The sequence below is a fragment of the Pundamilia nyererei genome, unplaced genomic scaffold (assembly GCF_000239375.1).
Source record: "Pundamilia nyererei isolate P.nyererei 1_Seehausen unplaced genomic scaffold, PunNye1.0 scaffold00013, whole genome shotgun sequence".
Lineage (NCBI taxonomy): Eukaryota > Metazoa > Chordata > Actinopteri > Cichliformes > Cichlidae > Pundamilia > Pundamilia nyererei.
The window spans coordinates 5,872,257-5,889,221 of NW_005187414.1; the positions used below are offsets into that span (position 1 = coordinate 5,872,257).

At 41.5% G+C, this 16,965-nt stretch overlaps 2 protein-coding genes across 3 annotated transcripts in view; one reads left to right on the forward strand and one right to left on the reverse strand.

Moving 5' to 3' along the window:
* wdr21 (WD repeat domain 21) lies at nt 1-5,171 on the reverse strand. The gene is made up of 13 exons (XM_005725013.1): nt 4,726-5,171; nt 4,468-4,595; nt 4,054-4,211; nt 3,568-3,650; nt 2,888-2,990; nt 2,432-2,575; nt 2,179-2,228; nt 1,826-1,905; nt 1,495-1,587; nt 1,310-1,407; nt 1,056-1,232; nt 690-804; nt 1-605 (listed from the first exon to the last, which is right to left on the reverse strand). Exons 1-13 carry the CDS (start codon nt 4,818-4,820, stop codon nt 397-399), a joined length of 1,533 nt encoding a protein of 510 aa, XP_005725070.1. The 5' UTR covers nt 4,821-5,171; the 3' UTR covers nt 1-396.
* dpf3 (double PHD fingers 3) overlaps nt 5,149-16,965 on the forward strand; it is a 26,307-nt gene continuing 14,490 nt past the window's right edge. For both annotated transcript variants that reach the window (XM_005725011.1, XM_005725012.1), the window contains exons 1-3: nt 5,149-5,210; nt 5,719-5,802; nt 15,488-15,648. In XM_005725011.1, coding sequence (XP_005725068.1) covers nt 5,771-5,802; nt 15,488-15,648 — 193 coding nt within the window. In that variant the 5' untranslated portion in view covers nt 5,149-5,210; nt 5,719-5,770. The remainder of the gene's footprint in view (nt 5,211-5,718; nt 5,803-15,487; nt 15,649-16,965) is intronic.

The following is a 16,965-nucleotide window of genomic DNA, read 5'->3' on the forward strand; positions in this document are numbered from 1 at the left end:
TAAGGTTTTTAATAAACTTTACTGGGAATCAACAAAGACTATAAAACATGTTGATTTAGTAAACAAAAAGTATCATCATTTTCAAATTTCAATCCCAGCACCCTTATTTCCAGTAACAATCAAGGTTAGCTGTGTTTAAAATAAGTGCACTTCTTCTGTAAAAAGAACAGTAAGGAAAACCGAACTGTACCGGTGTGCACATGTGAATGCAGCACTTCCATTTCCTTTTGGCACAAAAACACGATCATGTGTATGATGAGGCAACTCCCATGAAATTTAAAAGCAGTTCTTTGAGGTCACCACTTCAGTCTAAATTTAGTGTAAATGGTTGTCACATAACATCTTTACCCAGCCACACTCTCAAATACACAGTGATACAGCTGGCCTCAGCACTCCTCATTCTTGGTAGTCAGTGTTGTATGGGAAGTAATAGAGGTCGTGTTTGACAGCCATGAGCAGCCCGGGGAGGCCCCTGCTGCCACCCAGGTTAGATGAAAACACAACACTTGGGATCAAGTCGTTTGCGGCCGGGTGGGGTGATGGGATGGTTCTCAATAGATGACCGTCCTTAAGGCTCCATAACCTTGTGTAGCAATCCTGACCCACTGTAGAAAGGATGGTAAACATTGAAACTGCACGCAAAAAAGGTTTATACCAGTGAGAGTATTGAGTGTTTTATCCTCTCCTACCTGCTAGCAAAAGCCCTTCACACTCATTGACATGGATGGGAAGGTAGGCATGCTCGTTATGATGACCTTTGTACTCCTGCACTGGCTTTGTGCCTCGCACATCCCACAGCTTAATCTGAAAAGAAATTAGAAAACACACAAAGGCTCAACAGAACTATCCTTGAATTATTACCCAATTTCAAATCATTCCTTTCTGATATTTTCTACCACAGTTTGTCAGTATGGCCTGATGGTTCTGTGTTTACCAAGTCTTTCCGTATGAGGCTAAAACATAAGTAAAATACCTGTAATTAAGAACCTGAAAGTATTATCTGCTGTAAAAAAAAAAAGAAAAGAAAATTAAAAGAGTCAAGTCAAGAACCTGACCTGGCCCAGCATGTCAGCAGCCAGCAGGTAGTTCTCATCCTGCAAGACGCGTACAGAGGTGATGGCTGATTCTTGATGGAAGCGACTGGCCTTCCAGCTGTGATCTCTGCGGCCGCGCTGTCGGAGGTCGATGCTGAAGATCTCCCCCGATCTGCAACCGTTAAACAGGACAGGAACCTGTGGACGGAAAGGTGTTCTTTTGCTTGGTGTTCTTACAGAGTGCTTCAACAACTTTAAAGTTACAAATGCCTCACCCTAAGGGCAAACTGCTGAGCCAGGACATCACTGCCGACGCTGTACGTCTGTGTTCTGCCCGTCTCTGCATCCTTCACAATCACTCTACGAGACAGGCCTGTCAACACACACATAAACATGATTATTTTAGATGTGTAATTTTCTCCTTTCTATAACGACAAAAATGTTTAGCTGCACTACTAACCAGTGCTGAACGTCTTGTCAAACTGGGGGTTGAGGCACCAAGCACAAGACCAGGCTGAGGATATCTTAAAGCTGCACAGCATCCCAGGCTGATCTGAAGGAGTACAAGAAGTAAGAGGAGAAGGGTGTTGAGGGTAATGGGGAGGTACAAAACAACAGCAAAACTGCTTTCAAAACATATTTCAAAATAAAAGTCTTCTAGAATAATAATTCCAAGACTGAAGAAGCTTCTTTGAATAGTATGTTTTACCATACTGCTACCTGGGTCCTTCACAAATGAACTACAGAAGGGCAATGTGACTGCTGCATATTGCGCAAGAACCCTGACAAACCTGGGTTGGAGTTGCTGAAGAGGGAAGCAGGAAGTAAACTCACGCAGCCAGGGGTGTCTGCTACTCCCACCAGACACAGCCTGATAGTTACTTCAGTCAAGGACATACAAGTTTCACCAAAACAGTGAAGAGATGACACGCTGTGACACAGGTGTGCACTTTATAGAGCTAAAATGTTACCACTTTGATGATAGTCACCAAGTGTATTCTTTTAGAAACAACAGCAGTATAAATCCACAAATAATGCAAATGAAAAGGACAACTTATAAGTGATCTTTGTTGCCAGGTTAAGCCCTTTATTTGAAGGTTAAGTGAACTAGAGTTAGAGCTCTAATTAAACTGTGGAAGGATACAACACATGAGAATCGGGGTAATTTACCGAAGCCCAGCAGATGGAATTGACCTGAAACATGTTAACCAGATCAGAGTGATTAATATTATTTAAACAGACCAAATGTTTGTAGACACATCATAAAAACAGGCTCCAAGATAAATATGAGTTAATTAATTTTTATTTCCTGCAGTGTACTAAATAGAAACTACAAAAATGCAAACATATTCTTTGTATTCAGGGAGGGTCTTTTATCTCCAAAGAAATGCTCCTACCTTCCGATTAGTGAAGTAGAGGTTATCACACATTTCCACAGACAGAGACCCCTTGCTGCTGCTGCTGAAGTTCATGATGCCATACTTGCAGCCGCCATGAGAGACATCGTTGACTGTGAACACTCGCTCACACGCCGAATCCCCCTGAAAAAGAAACGGCAACAAAGAAACAAAGCATATGCACATCATCAAGTACAGATAGAGGCCATTTTTAAAGGTAACCTACTGTGTTCATTTCCAGCAATTAAGAAAAAAAAAAGGACTCTAACGTCAACGTTTAACATTCAAAACAATCTTTTTTTTTTTTTTTTAATCATACACAGGGCCTTGGTGGACCCAAATCATCCTCTGGATGAAGCAAACTGTTCTTACTCCCTCTCCCTCCCTTGAAACCAACTATAACAAACATTTATTCTATTGAAAGGTGTGTTGCACTGTGTTTGTGTGTGTTCTCACCACTATGAGTCTGAAGTTGTCGGTGTTTGAGATGCTGTTGTCTGTGCTCTGGATCTCTAGTTTGTGGCGTCTCATTTCACTGACCTTCACCTCATGGACGAGCCTGGAGACAAACAGTAAATGGCCTGTATTTGTATAGCGCTTTACTTAGTCCCTAAGGACCCCAAAGCGCTCTACACTACATTCAGTCATTCTCCCATTCACACACACAACAGTAACCATAGTAACAGACTAGCACTGTCTGCAGACAATCTACTAACCCAGGATAATTGATACACTTTTCTCTTAGCTTTCTGACAGTGTCTCTGTAGTAATTTATGTATTTATTTAGACAGTTTGCCTGTAGGATAAAAAGAACTAGAAACTTCCTCATATGCATTTCATTACTTTTTGTTTTTCCATTTATTCATATCATTCCCAGTGATGCAGAGTATTTTCTTTGACTGCATTTATGCATGTTTCTCCATCTTTTTATTACCATTGAAAATAACTTGTCTAAATAGATTAGCATCATTATTAGTGGCCAGCAAAGCTCAGAAGAAAAGTCACTCTACACATGCAGAACTGATTAGCGTTAAAGTTTCTCTTTGTTTCCCATAATCCGTTACAGCTGTGGCTAGGACACGGGAAAAACAGTGTTATGTTGAGTTTTGCGTGCCTGCAGGGCTGTGACACAGTACCTGCAATAGGAGTGCTCAGGTAATACACCTAGATGTCGTTTCTGAAGTAGCAGCGAAGTGTTTAGTCCTCTTCTTGGTGCTTTCTGTAAATGACAAGGAAAATGTGCGTACATGTTTACGACCAAGGTTTCTTTCTTTACAACTTCTTAAACATTTATGTCCCGGATTGCAGAAAAGCATGTGCTTCTGCTAAGATCAACTGTGATCTCAAGTGTTTTATTCCTACACAGTTTGCAGTTGTGCTCTAATGCTGTACTGTGATGATGTCATTACAGCTGCTGCCATAGCCATAATCCTTTAGTACACTGCAGGAGGTTTATGGTAAGCTTTCATCTAGAGGGCATAACTTTAGCATATCAGATGACTGTGTCTGTCTACAGCAACAGGAAAAAGCTTAATGGAATCTTAAAGAATAAATATGATAAAAATGCTAAAAGACAAAGAAGATTAAAAAGATTTGCCTACCACCCTTGATGACAGACTTACTTTTCTTGTTTTTTCATCTTCTGCCAACATCTTGTTCCTCTCCTTCTCTCTTTCTTTTTGTTGTAGTTGCTCTCTGGTTAGTGGGTTACAGTTGTTGTGCCCGGGCAACAGCCGGAAGTAACGGTTTTTCTCTGGGTCAAAATAGAAACCTGGCAGCTCTGGCAGGAGAAAAGGAGGCAAAAATTAGGCTTGTGCATCTTACATTGCATCTATTTGATTTTCCAAGTGTACAACAAGAATTTTCCTGTCAATATCCTTCTACTTTAAGTGCTCCTGGACAAGACACTGCATGTAAAACTACTGTTTATGTACATATGTGTTCAATTTAAGTGTTGTGCTCTTCTGATACCTTTAATAATAAGAAATGGGGGCTTCCAACGCAAACGTGTACTTTCAATGCTGTACGTTACTGACCTGGTGCAGCACTGCTGGCGTTAGAAGAAGACGAGGAAGGCAAGGAAGAAGAGGAATGTGAGGCAGGTTGGTTAGCATGGTGCTTCTGAGATGGTCTGTGTGAGGGCCCTGCATCATCACGTTCATACCTTTGAACAGGAAACGCACACACACAACAATGATACTGACATACTGATCACTGTCATTACAAACACTGTATTCTAGTATGGCACATGCTCCATACTTTAACGTGATATAAGTGTCATTTAACGTAGCTACCACTGCTGTCGGTTTCCTCGGTGCCATCCACGGCGCTGACCAGCACCTTGTCGCGTGTGCGGTCGCTGTCCCTCTCGCCAGTTCCACTTCCTCATTTCTTATGGTTCGGTCTAGAAGTAAAATGGTCCTGACGGCGTGTTGCTTTTCATTCACTTCTCTGTGTTTGGCAGTCCAGGTGTTTACAGGCAGATTACCATCAACACCGTTGGGCTAACGTTAGCTGCACATCTTTCTACACACGTTTTGACACGTTTGCTGGACATTCACCATCGATTAAAGTAAACGACGTATTTATAGGTCGATAAACAAACTTTGAGTTGATACTGTGCTGGGTTTACCTTCTTAATAACATGGCACTAACGTGAAAGTAAGTAGTCACTAGCTAGCTAACTCCCGTGTAGTAACGTCCAGCCACGCCATCCACGCCTCCACACGGCGTTCATTGGTCCATTGAGAACAATGTCTGACGTTCTAGACAGCTATTGGTGAGTTTCTCCGCGAGTAGAAAATTACTTTTATTTCACTGGATTCTCGGAAAAAGTTGGATATTGAAATACAAAATAAAGTGACTGTTTGACATATATACGCCCTTAACACTATATAATTTAAAGCGGCACTTACTTTAAATTACAAAAAAAAAATTAAAAAAATTAATGTTTGACATGTCGTTGGATTTATTTTCCAGCCGTTAAAACCTCAACACCCCCCCCCCCCAAAAAAAACCCCAAAACAAAACAAAAACAAAAAAAACCATTAGAAGTGAGACTGTAATAGTATCCCATGCTACATAGCATTCATGTTGTGGTTTTCACTGATAAGGCTAAATCAAGTTAATTTCATGGTGTTATTACAATCTGGGGTCTGGGGCATTCATTTTGACAGATTTATCTGAAGCCACGCCTAAAGTCCTGATGCTGGTGTTGTATTGGCAGGGAGCACAGCGCACAGGACCGCATTGGCTGTTTTTTTCTTCTTTTTTCTTTTTTTCATAAGGGTCCCAAACTACACCGAGATTTGGAATATTACGTTATAGTCCTACAGGAAGATGGCGACTGTCATTCATAATCCTTTGAAATCGTAAGTACATTTCTTTTTTGTTATTATTATTTTAACGAAATTACTGCATCGTGTAAGATGAATGTAACGAGCTATTATGACTGTATGGGGATTACACGCGCTTTTAAATAAGTCTAACATTTAACACCTTTAGTATATACTTGGGCAGTCTCCGTATCTTCAGGTACCGTTGCCTAGTTGCTGTATTGTGCCATACGAATATAAAAGCATGCACTTATGCACGGTGTGCGAACGGAAAACATCACCAGTCCGCGCGCAAATGACTACATTCAGTTTCATTTATGCATAAAGTTGCGGACATTCCACTTTTAAAAATAAATAGAATTAAAAAAAAACCTCGTCTGTCAGAAGTTTGCCTGCGCTCCTTGTCGGGGATATTTGTGTAGTTAATATAATGCAAGTACTGACACAAAGCTCCCACTGCGCGACTCGTGCTTGTCTGAGCACAGCAGGTTATTACATTAACTTTAATTTGTGTGCGTGGAGGAATAAACTGCTTAAAGCCGATCTTGGCGGTTTGAAAATGCATTTGTAGAAAAATATGTATATGAGCATGGGTTTAAATAAAGGTTAATGGGATGTGATCCTAAGTAGAGTAAAGATTTAGGGGATAAAACCAACTTTCATTATATCACAGAATGCATGTCCCCCCCGCCCCTGCTGCTGGCTGACGGCAGATGTTTACCACTGGTCATGTGGAATGCGCAGTGTTTGACAGTTTCTTGTGCAAGAGGCAAGTGTTTTATTAATTTGAACGGAATGCTGCTGCGGGTCCCTTAAAATAGATTCTGAAATGATGCTCTTATTTTGTAAAGCTCTTTATTGTTGTTGTTTTTGTTGTTGTTGACAACCAGAAACATGTCATACATGGTTACTGTGTGGAGGAGGGGGGGGGGGGATTTAATGCTTCTGTGTTGTACCGAAACAGATTAGGCTGTAGGGAATGAAGGTATATGTGTTTGCTTTTGTGTGCATGTAGAGCAGCAGATTAGAGAGCGTCCCAGTATTTCAGTGTTTCGCTGGGTCCATCTGTTAACAGAGGTACACGTAAAAAAAAAAAGACAGGCTGATGCTGGGGCAGAGGGAGGGAGGGAGTCCCATCTGCCCTTTGCATGCAGCAGGGCTTTCTCAGATAGACACCCCCCACCAATCTAATATCTGCAAAAAGGGAAAGCGATATGCATATGGACACAGGACCCCACCTACCACAACAGACATACTAGTATAAGCTCAGAGCAAAATATGAGAGGCAACTGTAATGAAAAGTGTATGTGAAGTGTAATGTGTTGGAATGTAAGACCCAATATCAAGTAACATGTGAGTTACAACCTTGGGAAGTAAAGTCGCGGTCTACGTTTTAGACAGAGTCTACTGTGTTTGAAACAAAAGGCCTTACTTCTGAGTCGTACTCAGGATGTGGCACGTTAATAATGCGCGCTCAGTGAGGACGTGGTAATAATCTAGCCTGCTCTCTTGTCAGTGCCCAGTTCTGACAGATGAATTATAACCATAAGGAACATGGCAGTAAATATGTCTGGCTTTGTGGACTCGCTCGCTCATGTTTAGCAATGCATATTTTCCTCGACTGACTCAAATTCTCATTTTCAAAAAGACTTTTGGTAATTGAATCCTGGGAGGCCGGGTGGGATAATGAGAAGCCGACATGAGAAGTATTCAAATAAGCGCTGCGATTCATATGCAGAGATGTGCATATCGCGCCTGTTACCTTCTTTCATTAGAGTTGGATTTGTAAATAAAAACCAAAGAGCTCAGGTGGGATGTGGATTGGTTGTGTTTGCACAAGGATTGAGAGAACTTGAACTGAGATTAGAGGAAATGTAAGAGAGATGTAGGGTTGTCAGTGTGTTTGGGGTCGTGGATTTTTATTGTGGGGTTTTTGTTTTTTTTGCATGTTTGCGTAGACGTGCGCCCCTCCCCCAGTTCTTGTGAGAGGGAGCGTGAGTGAGTGATGGAGGTGGGTGGAGGGGTGTCTGTCTGGCTGCATTTAGTCCTGCTGCATACATTTATACTACACTCTGAGCGCTGGGTTGAACCCTGGCCTTTGTCTATCTGAGCTCAGGGAATGGGAATAGAATGGTTTCCAGGCACAGACAATTAAATGGACAGGAACATTTTTTTTAAATGGAAACCTCCAAGCAGTGATCAATGCTTTTTCTTTTTTTCCATGTTCTGCACATGGAAATATTTTTCTCTCTCTATGGGTATATGTGAGACTTTGGAGAGCTGAGAGATAAGCATGTGGTATCCTTTACAATACAAAATAGAATCTTTTATGTTGGACAAACATTTTATCCTCCCCATTTCCTCCAGTAATGCTCATGCTGAGTTGAAATGACGTATGGGTCAAGCCATGTCTACACCTTCCACTCCTTCACCTCTCCTGACTTCTGGTGTCTCTGGTCTTCCACCCATCCCTCAGCAAAACAACAGCAAGAGCATCTAATCCAGGGTTTCCCCCCTTCTGCAACACCCTTTCCTCTTCAGCTGTTTGCCCTGCCTCTCTCCTTCTTCCCTCCACCTCAGACTGCACTTTGCACCTTTCCCTTTTACTCCCTTTGTGTGTCTGTTTGCGTACAGGCAGGAGTGTGTGTGTGTGCATGAATGTGCTCGTGTGTACGGTCATTTGTGTGTTTGGGAGAAAAATGAGTGTGACAGGATTTGAAAGGGAACACGTGTGCCCCAGGACATATCGAATCCCCACCCTGTGCCCCGCCACCCCCTTTCCCTCCCATTCTGCCTCCTTGGCCCCTCCTCCACTGTCTCCCTTCTTTATGCTTCACACTGCTCGACCTACAAAGTGCCACACAAAGAAGCCGATCAGTACCCACATGCTGTTGCCCCGCTTCACACACCCCCCTAGGGCTCCTACTTACTCCTATACTGGATTTGATCTCCTCTGACCATCTTTTGCTCAATATGTGGTTAACCTCCAGCATTCCCTAATGCTATTAACTTTCCTTCGAGATGCTGTGTATATGTTGTACTGTCCAGCACAGTCTATTAGAAAGATGCATCTGTGTAATGTTACAGAGATCATCCTAATTACTGTATTGTGAAAGCGTTGCCCGTACAGCTTTCCATTACCTCTGACTTGCGTCCAGGCACACAACATTTAAACAGTTCTGCATGTTTCAGGGCTCCACCTCTAAAGTATTTGACACAGTCTCTTTTGCAGGATTGTTCAGTTTTCCTGTAACTCAAGACTTTTATCTATTGAACTGCAAATGCCACAACTGTACTGTACTGTGAAGTGGAAAAAATATTTCAGAAAACATGCCATACTGTTATAGTCCATGACATAAGTCATCATTTAATTACCAATCAGTGAATATATTGCTCCAATACAGTACAGAAGCTGCTAATTTAAACTATAATTAACAAAAAACAACAATAAAAACAAAAATTGCATGCCATGGTCTTTATTGATGAACCGCTTATACTCCTATATGTGAATAACAGTATTGGGTCACCTGTACACGACACCTGCTTGACCATGGAAAGCCTGCCGTGAAGCTACCAGTGCACAGTCTTTGTGATGATGTTAATGTCAGATAAGGTCTGAAACTCTGAATTTACTGAGTGAGCAGATTGTTGGTAACTTATGAGCCTCATCAGTCGATGACCTCGCTCTGTAACATTACATCAGGGGTCGGCAACCTTTCTGATGATGAGTGCCATCTAAAACTTCCTCAGAAGTCAATGTGCCATATGATTGCATTAGCAATAAATTTAATAATGTTTGTGCCCTACCTGGAGCCCTGACAAAACTTTTCTAGACCCGCCCCTGCACAATTACCAGCTGTCAGCTAAATAGAAAAGGATCCTGGTGTTATTTGTCTCTCAGAAACAGTTCATAACTTCCCTTCAACTCATTCATGTCACCTAAAAGGTAAACCTGTTTCTCCATCAGCTCTGATGATTCAGTAAGGACATCTCCTGGTTTCATCTTCATGTTTCCCTCTCACCACATATCCAAACCGATATCATGACCAGAAGCTTTACGGCTGTGGCTCCAACAAGCATCTACTGATACTAGAAATTAATATTAAATCAATTCTAACAACAGCTGATCAAGCTTAAACGTGCTGCTGAAAAGACACAGAATAACTCCAGCTTTGTGTCTTTTCTTTCATTCTAGCTGAAGTCCAGGACAAACTGTGTTCCTTTTCAGCTCAATACGAAATGCGTAATATTTTCTCTGAATACGGGACGATTCCATTTTTTACAGGACGGTTGGCAACTCTACTAACTAACCTTATGAATAAAATAAAGTTCACTATCAGTAACATCATAGCACCCACCCAGCTGTATAGAAACTCCGTCATGCTAGCTAGCACACAGTACGAGTTATAGTAACTGACTGTAAAGTCAGCACAACGAAAATAAACTACACCTAAACTTGGTGTATATCTGACCCAGATAGACTGCAGGTCATAACTTCTTACCCAAAGTTCAGTTCACCTGACACTCGGACCTGCCTCCCCTTTCCCCTCATCCACTTGCTGGCCTCTGGGAGCTGCGCCATAGCCACCACCAAACAACTGAGTTATTTTTACACACCGGCCAGCATCTGGCCAATCCACCACCTTTCATTGTTTATACCATTACCGTTACATCTTGCCTGATGGCCAGTCCAGCTTGTGCCATCAGTTAACCCTTGGCGTGCCAGCTGTGGCAGGTGTGCCCAGGGTTGCCGACCCCTGCTTTACATGGTCTGCCACTTCATGCTGTGGTTGAGTTGCTGTGTTCCTTAACACTTCCACTTTGCAATGTTACATGCTACTACAGCACCACGCTCAGATTCAGTAAACTCTTTATTCTTTCAGTAATGTTTGTGGATAGGTGTGTGATTTTATACCTGTGGCAACTGGACTGAAAATGCCAGAAATCAAAGATTAAAAGGTGTAGCCCAATACTTTTGTCCATATAGTGTGTACTAAAAACCTGGCCTTGATGGCCTTGATGACTGATATCCGCCCAGTTTATAAACTAGTGTGATAAAGAGCTGCCTACATCTCAAAATTCCAAATAACTGTAGTGAAAGAGCAACAGTTTAATCTGCTATGCATTCACACCTGCAAACATGCCTGCCCCCAGACACACAAACGCTCCGTCCAAAAGCAGGCTCAGACAGTTTAATGTGCTGTAATTAGGGTCTCATTTTGTGGTTAAGAATTGGAACTATATTAGTCGGTGCTTGCTGGAGTTCACCTACAAAAAGCATTTTTGCATGTTAGCAGATGTAATAATTTCTCATATTTGTGTTCAGAAGAAAATCAGCCCATTAATTTTACCATCCATTTTCTTCCACCTGTCCAAAACAGAATTGCGGGAAGGGGGCCTATCCCAGCTGTCATAGGGCAAGAGGTGGGGTACACCCTGGACAGACTGTCAGTTTATGGCACATGACACTTTTCTTATTTTATGTGACCATTCATAATGTCGTTTTGTGAGTTTATTTATTGCGAAAAATTGTTAAACTAAGCACTAAAGTGCTTTTAACTTTTACAAGCCAGTATAACTCACCCTTGTTAAATTAATGCAACTTAACAATTAAGCTTAAAGTTGAATCAGATGACCCTGAACCATCCCGTAGTTATGCTGCAGGGGCATAGGTCTAGGCTGTTGGGGGCTTCCCATAATGCACTGAGCACTTCTTCTTCGCTTATCTGTTTTCACTCTCTGTGTGTTTATATGCCACTACTGCATTTAATCATTAGTTATTATTAAACTCTTGTTCTGTTTCTCATAGTGTGTCTTTTGTCCTGTCTCTCTGCTGTCTTCTCTTTCCCCTCACCACCAAGTGGTCGCGGCAGATGGTTGCCCATCCCTGAGCCATGAGTTTCTTCCTGTTAAAAGGGAGTTTTTCCTTCTCGCTGTCACCAAGTGCTTCCTCATAGGTGGTCGTGTGATTATTGAGGGTTCTTTCTAATATTGTAGGGTCTTTACCTTACAATATAAAGCGCCTTGAGGTGATTATTGTTGTGAATTGGCACCATATAAATAAAATAGAATAGAATTTATTTTTTCAAGTCAACAGGTTTGGATAATAAGTAAAGGCAGTTTATCACACATGGGAACGAAAGTGTTAAATGTTCACATTTGAGAACACAGGTCTAAATTTTGGGGGCCAATTTTTTTTCTTTTTGTGTTAAAAATGCAAAGACTATTAAAAACAAAGCAAATAATCGGCTGTGAGATACAGTAGCACATTATAGCAAACTGAGATGGGATCAAAACACCAAGAAAACAGAGAGTCTTGAGAGATTAACACAAATGTGAAGAGACGGATGACAGTGATTTATTTTGCTGTTGATGAGTTCTTTCAGTGGCTAAATATTCAATTCACCGAGGAGGAAGAGAAAGTGACAGATACGAGTAAGACTGATGAAGAGAAATGACAGGAGATATCCAAACACAAAGGCTGATTAATGGAGCCTCCACTCCCCTTGGCTAAGGACTGAGTACCACATTAAATATTCATAACGTTCATTAGCCCTTTTTGGACTTCCTTCTCTAGCATGTGTGCGTGTGAGACCCTGTTTGCTCGCCTTGAGCTGAATGCAAATGAAATTAGCCCCTCAACTGTTCAATGATGTCTCCCTTTAACTGTGATACATCATTAATGGGTACCTGTGAGGGCAATAGCCCCTGATGTCCAAACATAGAACAAAGGATGGGATTGAAATGTTCTTTACCTCTGTAAGCTTTTACCGATAGACCTACCTGTGCCTATAGGTATAGAATGAAATAGTGATCCAAGACCAATGAAACCTATACTGACTGTTGTATACACAGCTCTTTTGTGCCAGCATGGAATGAGCTGAAACAGTCGTAGTGATGCACACAGACACAAAAACACACTTAACAACTGCAGATTCCATCAGTATCCAGGAAGCTGGTGTCCAAGAGGAATGCGTTCCCTGACATGCAAAACTCGCCTTACATAAGCTCCATCACTGCACTCAGCCATACAGTTAACTCACGGTTGGAGCACAGAGCAATTGAGGATAGTCAAATCAAGTTTGGGTAGGAATGTCTCAGGACACGCAAGCCGCAGACAGAAGTCTCGGAGGCATCCTCATACACTATTTACTCTCACGTAATGAATACAACACACAGACAAATGCACAGCAGGCAAACGAGCTGTGCACGAACACTCACTTACGTAAGAGTTTATGAAGCCGCCCGGGGAGGTTATGCAGACGCTTTGTTGTCGGAAACGGGACAGAAACGTACAGGCAATATGGGATGACACGGGGGAGGGAAAAAAATGAGGGAGGAAGGATGAGGAGAAATACCCGTAGGTACACACACACACACACACACACACACACACACACACACACACACACAATTCAATCTAGCCAACTGATAGTGACAGCAGAGATAACACTTTACCTCTGGGAACATGAGTTATGTGACAGGAAGTCTCTTCTGGAGATTTGGATTTGAGTGGATCACTGTGACTGCTGGTCTCATACTGTAAAAACACGTGTCACAAAAAGCACCAGCTGCATCCCTCATTTCTGGAGGTCTCTGCACAAAAACCTTAGTCAACATGAAGAGAATTATTCCTGATATAAACGAATTCCAGTCCACAGTCACCAGCAGATTTGAGTTAGAGAAATCTATAACACAAACAGCAGTTTGACTTATATTTGTGGACTTATGGGTATCACTTGTTGGACTGTTTATTGCCTGGTAGCGATCTTGGAGTTTCTGCTGGCTGCCTGTTTCTGAAAGGAGCTGCTTCTCTCTGACATTAATCCAAAGTCATTTTTGTAGCACTGTGGATTAGATTAAATATACTTTTGATAACAATTCATTCTCTGTCAGTGCGCCCCAGGGTGGCTGTGGCTACAATGTAGCTTGCCATCAGCAGTGTGTGAATGTGTGTGTGAATGGGTGGATGACTGGATGTGTAAAGCGCTTTGGGGTCCTTAGGGACTAGTAAAGCGCTATACAAATACAGGCCATTTTACAATTCACAGTGAGCTTTGATGGGATTTCAGTGGCATTTCTGCAATTATCATTCCTTAATAACACGAATAACTAGAGTTAAATGTGATGATTTACCTGAAGTGCGTGTGTCAGGCAGTGCTGTGCATCCAGATATAGGACACAACAGTCCTTTGTATGTTTCCAGACATGTGATATGTTTTCCACTAGGACTTTTTGCCTACCATAAAAAGCCATTTCTGTTACTGCATTTACATTCTACAAAACTATACCCTCTAAAGCTAATTGTTGGACCAAATTTTGAGAGCCAAAAAGGTCACCAAGCAATTAAAGGTACAGATTTGCATGATTCCTTCTACACTGTGACGTGTGGTCAAACCCAGTAAAGAGGGTTCTGGGTTTAGACGAGCCTTTGTTCTCCCTGCAGATGCAACATGTGGGGAGTAAAACAAGGAAAACATCCTTGTCCAGATGCACCAGTATAGCCAAAGTTGAGGTTCACATTTAACAAATATGAAAAACATGCAGCTGCCATTTGTTCTACACATGTCCGATTGTTCAGTTTTCTCTCTTCCTATTCCTATTTATGTCCTCTTTGCTCTTACAAAGTAGGCACCCCCTTCTTACTTCTTATGTGACACTCACCCCCTCTTTTCCTTCATCTTATGCATGCACTACCTGGTTCACGCTCCACTGCTAGTCACTCCACTTCTTACCCTTCTCCCTTCCCACTATCCATCCCTCCTTCCTTCACCCTCTGCACCCTCCATCTCCAAACACTGCACATCTTTGTGAGATTCAGTGTGACCAGAGAGCTGGTCTTTGTCCAGCTTGGCATTCTTTACATATCTGTGCGCAGTATCCACAGACCGCCCGTCTTAGCTTGGCCAGTCAGAGAGACGGGTGATAGGCAGCCAGATAGACTATGATATGTAAATAAACAGAAAAACTGACGCTGTTCTGCTGCTTTCGATATGTTCCAGCCTAGCAACAGAAAGTCCTTGTGGCATTATGGAAAACAACCTCCTTGACACTAATTATGCTGCATTGGATTAAATGATCAGGGATTTCATGCTAAACAGAAAAGTCTCTTTTACATGTGTCTCATTTAAGAAAGACTTAATCATTAAGGGAAGCAAATAAATCTTGGTTTGTTCTCTCTGACTCTAATGATCTTAGCTGCAGAAATCCTGCTGTGAGACTGGGACTGTGTAGGTTATTGATGGTTCACATCCTGATTTGTATCCTCTTATCAGTCGATGCACATCTGTTTATAGCACATCTGTTGTGTGGACTTCATTGTGGCACACTTAGTCATCTACAAATCTGACAGCATGAAACATTTCATCTCCTAATCATTTCCTGTTATATTTGTCCTCACTGTTCTAATGCCAATCACTTTCAGTTCAGCTGCCTTTATGCTGTAAAGCCAGAACAAGTTTTTGTATTATACTAACACCCAGCTGATATCCAATTTATACTAGTGGCATTAACGATCCACAAATATTAGCATTTAGTTAATAAGATATAAACAGTTGTTGTGAGTGACTCAGTAGCCACATATAATGCATTTAATTCAGATGTTGAATGAATGGGGCAGTTGATGTAGAAGTTAATGCTAACAAACCTGATGGATTACACTGGAATCAAAGCTGTGTGTGCCTGTTTTCCTAACATGTTCTTCGTGTTTCTCTGTGGACAGGCTTGGCGACCAGTTCTACAAGGAGGCCATCGAACACTGTAGGAACTACAATGCCCGACTCTGTGCAGAGCGCAGCGTGCGCATGCCCTTCTTGGACTCACAAACCGGTGTGGCACAGAACAACTGTTACATCTGGATGGAAAAGCACCAACGTCAGCCAGGTGAGAAACACCGCAAAGGTTGAAAAATGTAGCAAAAGTTATTCATTCATTAAGTCTGCATTTGGAGATATCTGCATTTTTTTGCTTCAGGGAGATGATTGATGTCACTCTCGTTTAAAAATTCAACATAAGGCTACAGCTACTGGCTGCAGCACTGAATGCAAACAGTAGTAAAAATGTAAACTTCTAATCTGTACTGCCACTAGTGTGGATTTTTTTACTCACTAAATATGTCATATGTAAAGACCTGATCAGGCTCTATTCATGAATGTGTTCATGAATAGAGCCCCAAAAAATAAAAATCATTCTTGAGTAGGTGCACCATTTAACTCACTGGGTTAAACAAATAACCCATATGCCATGAGGCTAACGCAGCAGCCCAGATTTGAAACCGCCCCAGGCCATTTGGTGCATGTCTTCCTCTTGCTAAAATAAATCAACTAAAAAAAAAATCTTGAATAAAGTACCTGGGCTATGGTTATACCTCTATAGCTACATGTTGGCAGATATTAGAGCCCAACCAATTTATCAATGAGCCAATATTTTCGGCTGATATTAGCCTTGGTCTGATCTATCAGTACTGGCATTTTTACCATCTGATAAATGAATACTTCAAAAAGTGAACAGACAGGAGAAACAGCTTTTATTTTGCATAGTTTGTCCAGAGGGCGCTCTGCAACATCCCTATCAGGCTCTCAGCAGACTGGGCAGAGTCACATTTCCCTAACAAATGTTAAGGAAATCTGTTCTTGTTTTGTGTGTCTGAAAGAAAAAAAATATATCGACCAACATATCAGATTATTGGATTTTTAAATCACTAAATATCAGCATCAGTATTCGTCTTAAAAATCCTGTATCATCGGTGTCTAGGAGATATTACATATCAACTAACTGAACTTCATCAAATCTTGTGAGTGTAGTTTATGCTTTGTGTGACATGGCACACTATGTTTATAATAAACCTTTTTTTGGCCAATAAAGCTACAGTAACTCTTTTTGGAGCTGAAAGAACTTAAACTAAAAAAAAAAGACTTTAAAAAGAACCACATTATTTGTTTGCTTTTGGGATCTGAATTATGATTTTGGCCAGAAAGAAGTTACTTTCTCAGATTTAAGAAAAGAAGGAAGAACAGCTCCCTTGACTTGACTATGAATATACAAACAGTCACTCTACAACTCACTCACCGATACAGTATATCTGCTAACAAAAGTCAAAAGTCTGAATTACTACTGGATTAATTTTTTGGCCAGAAACAATCACTCCTCAGGGAATATTGAAATGAGCCTGCCAGGAAACCAGTGCAGACTCCAGGAAAT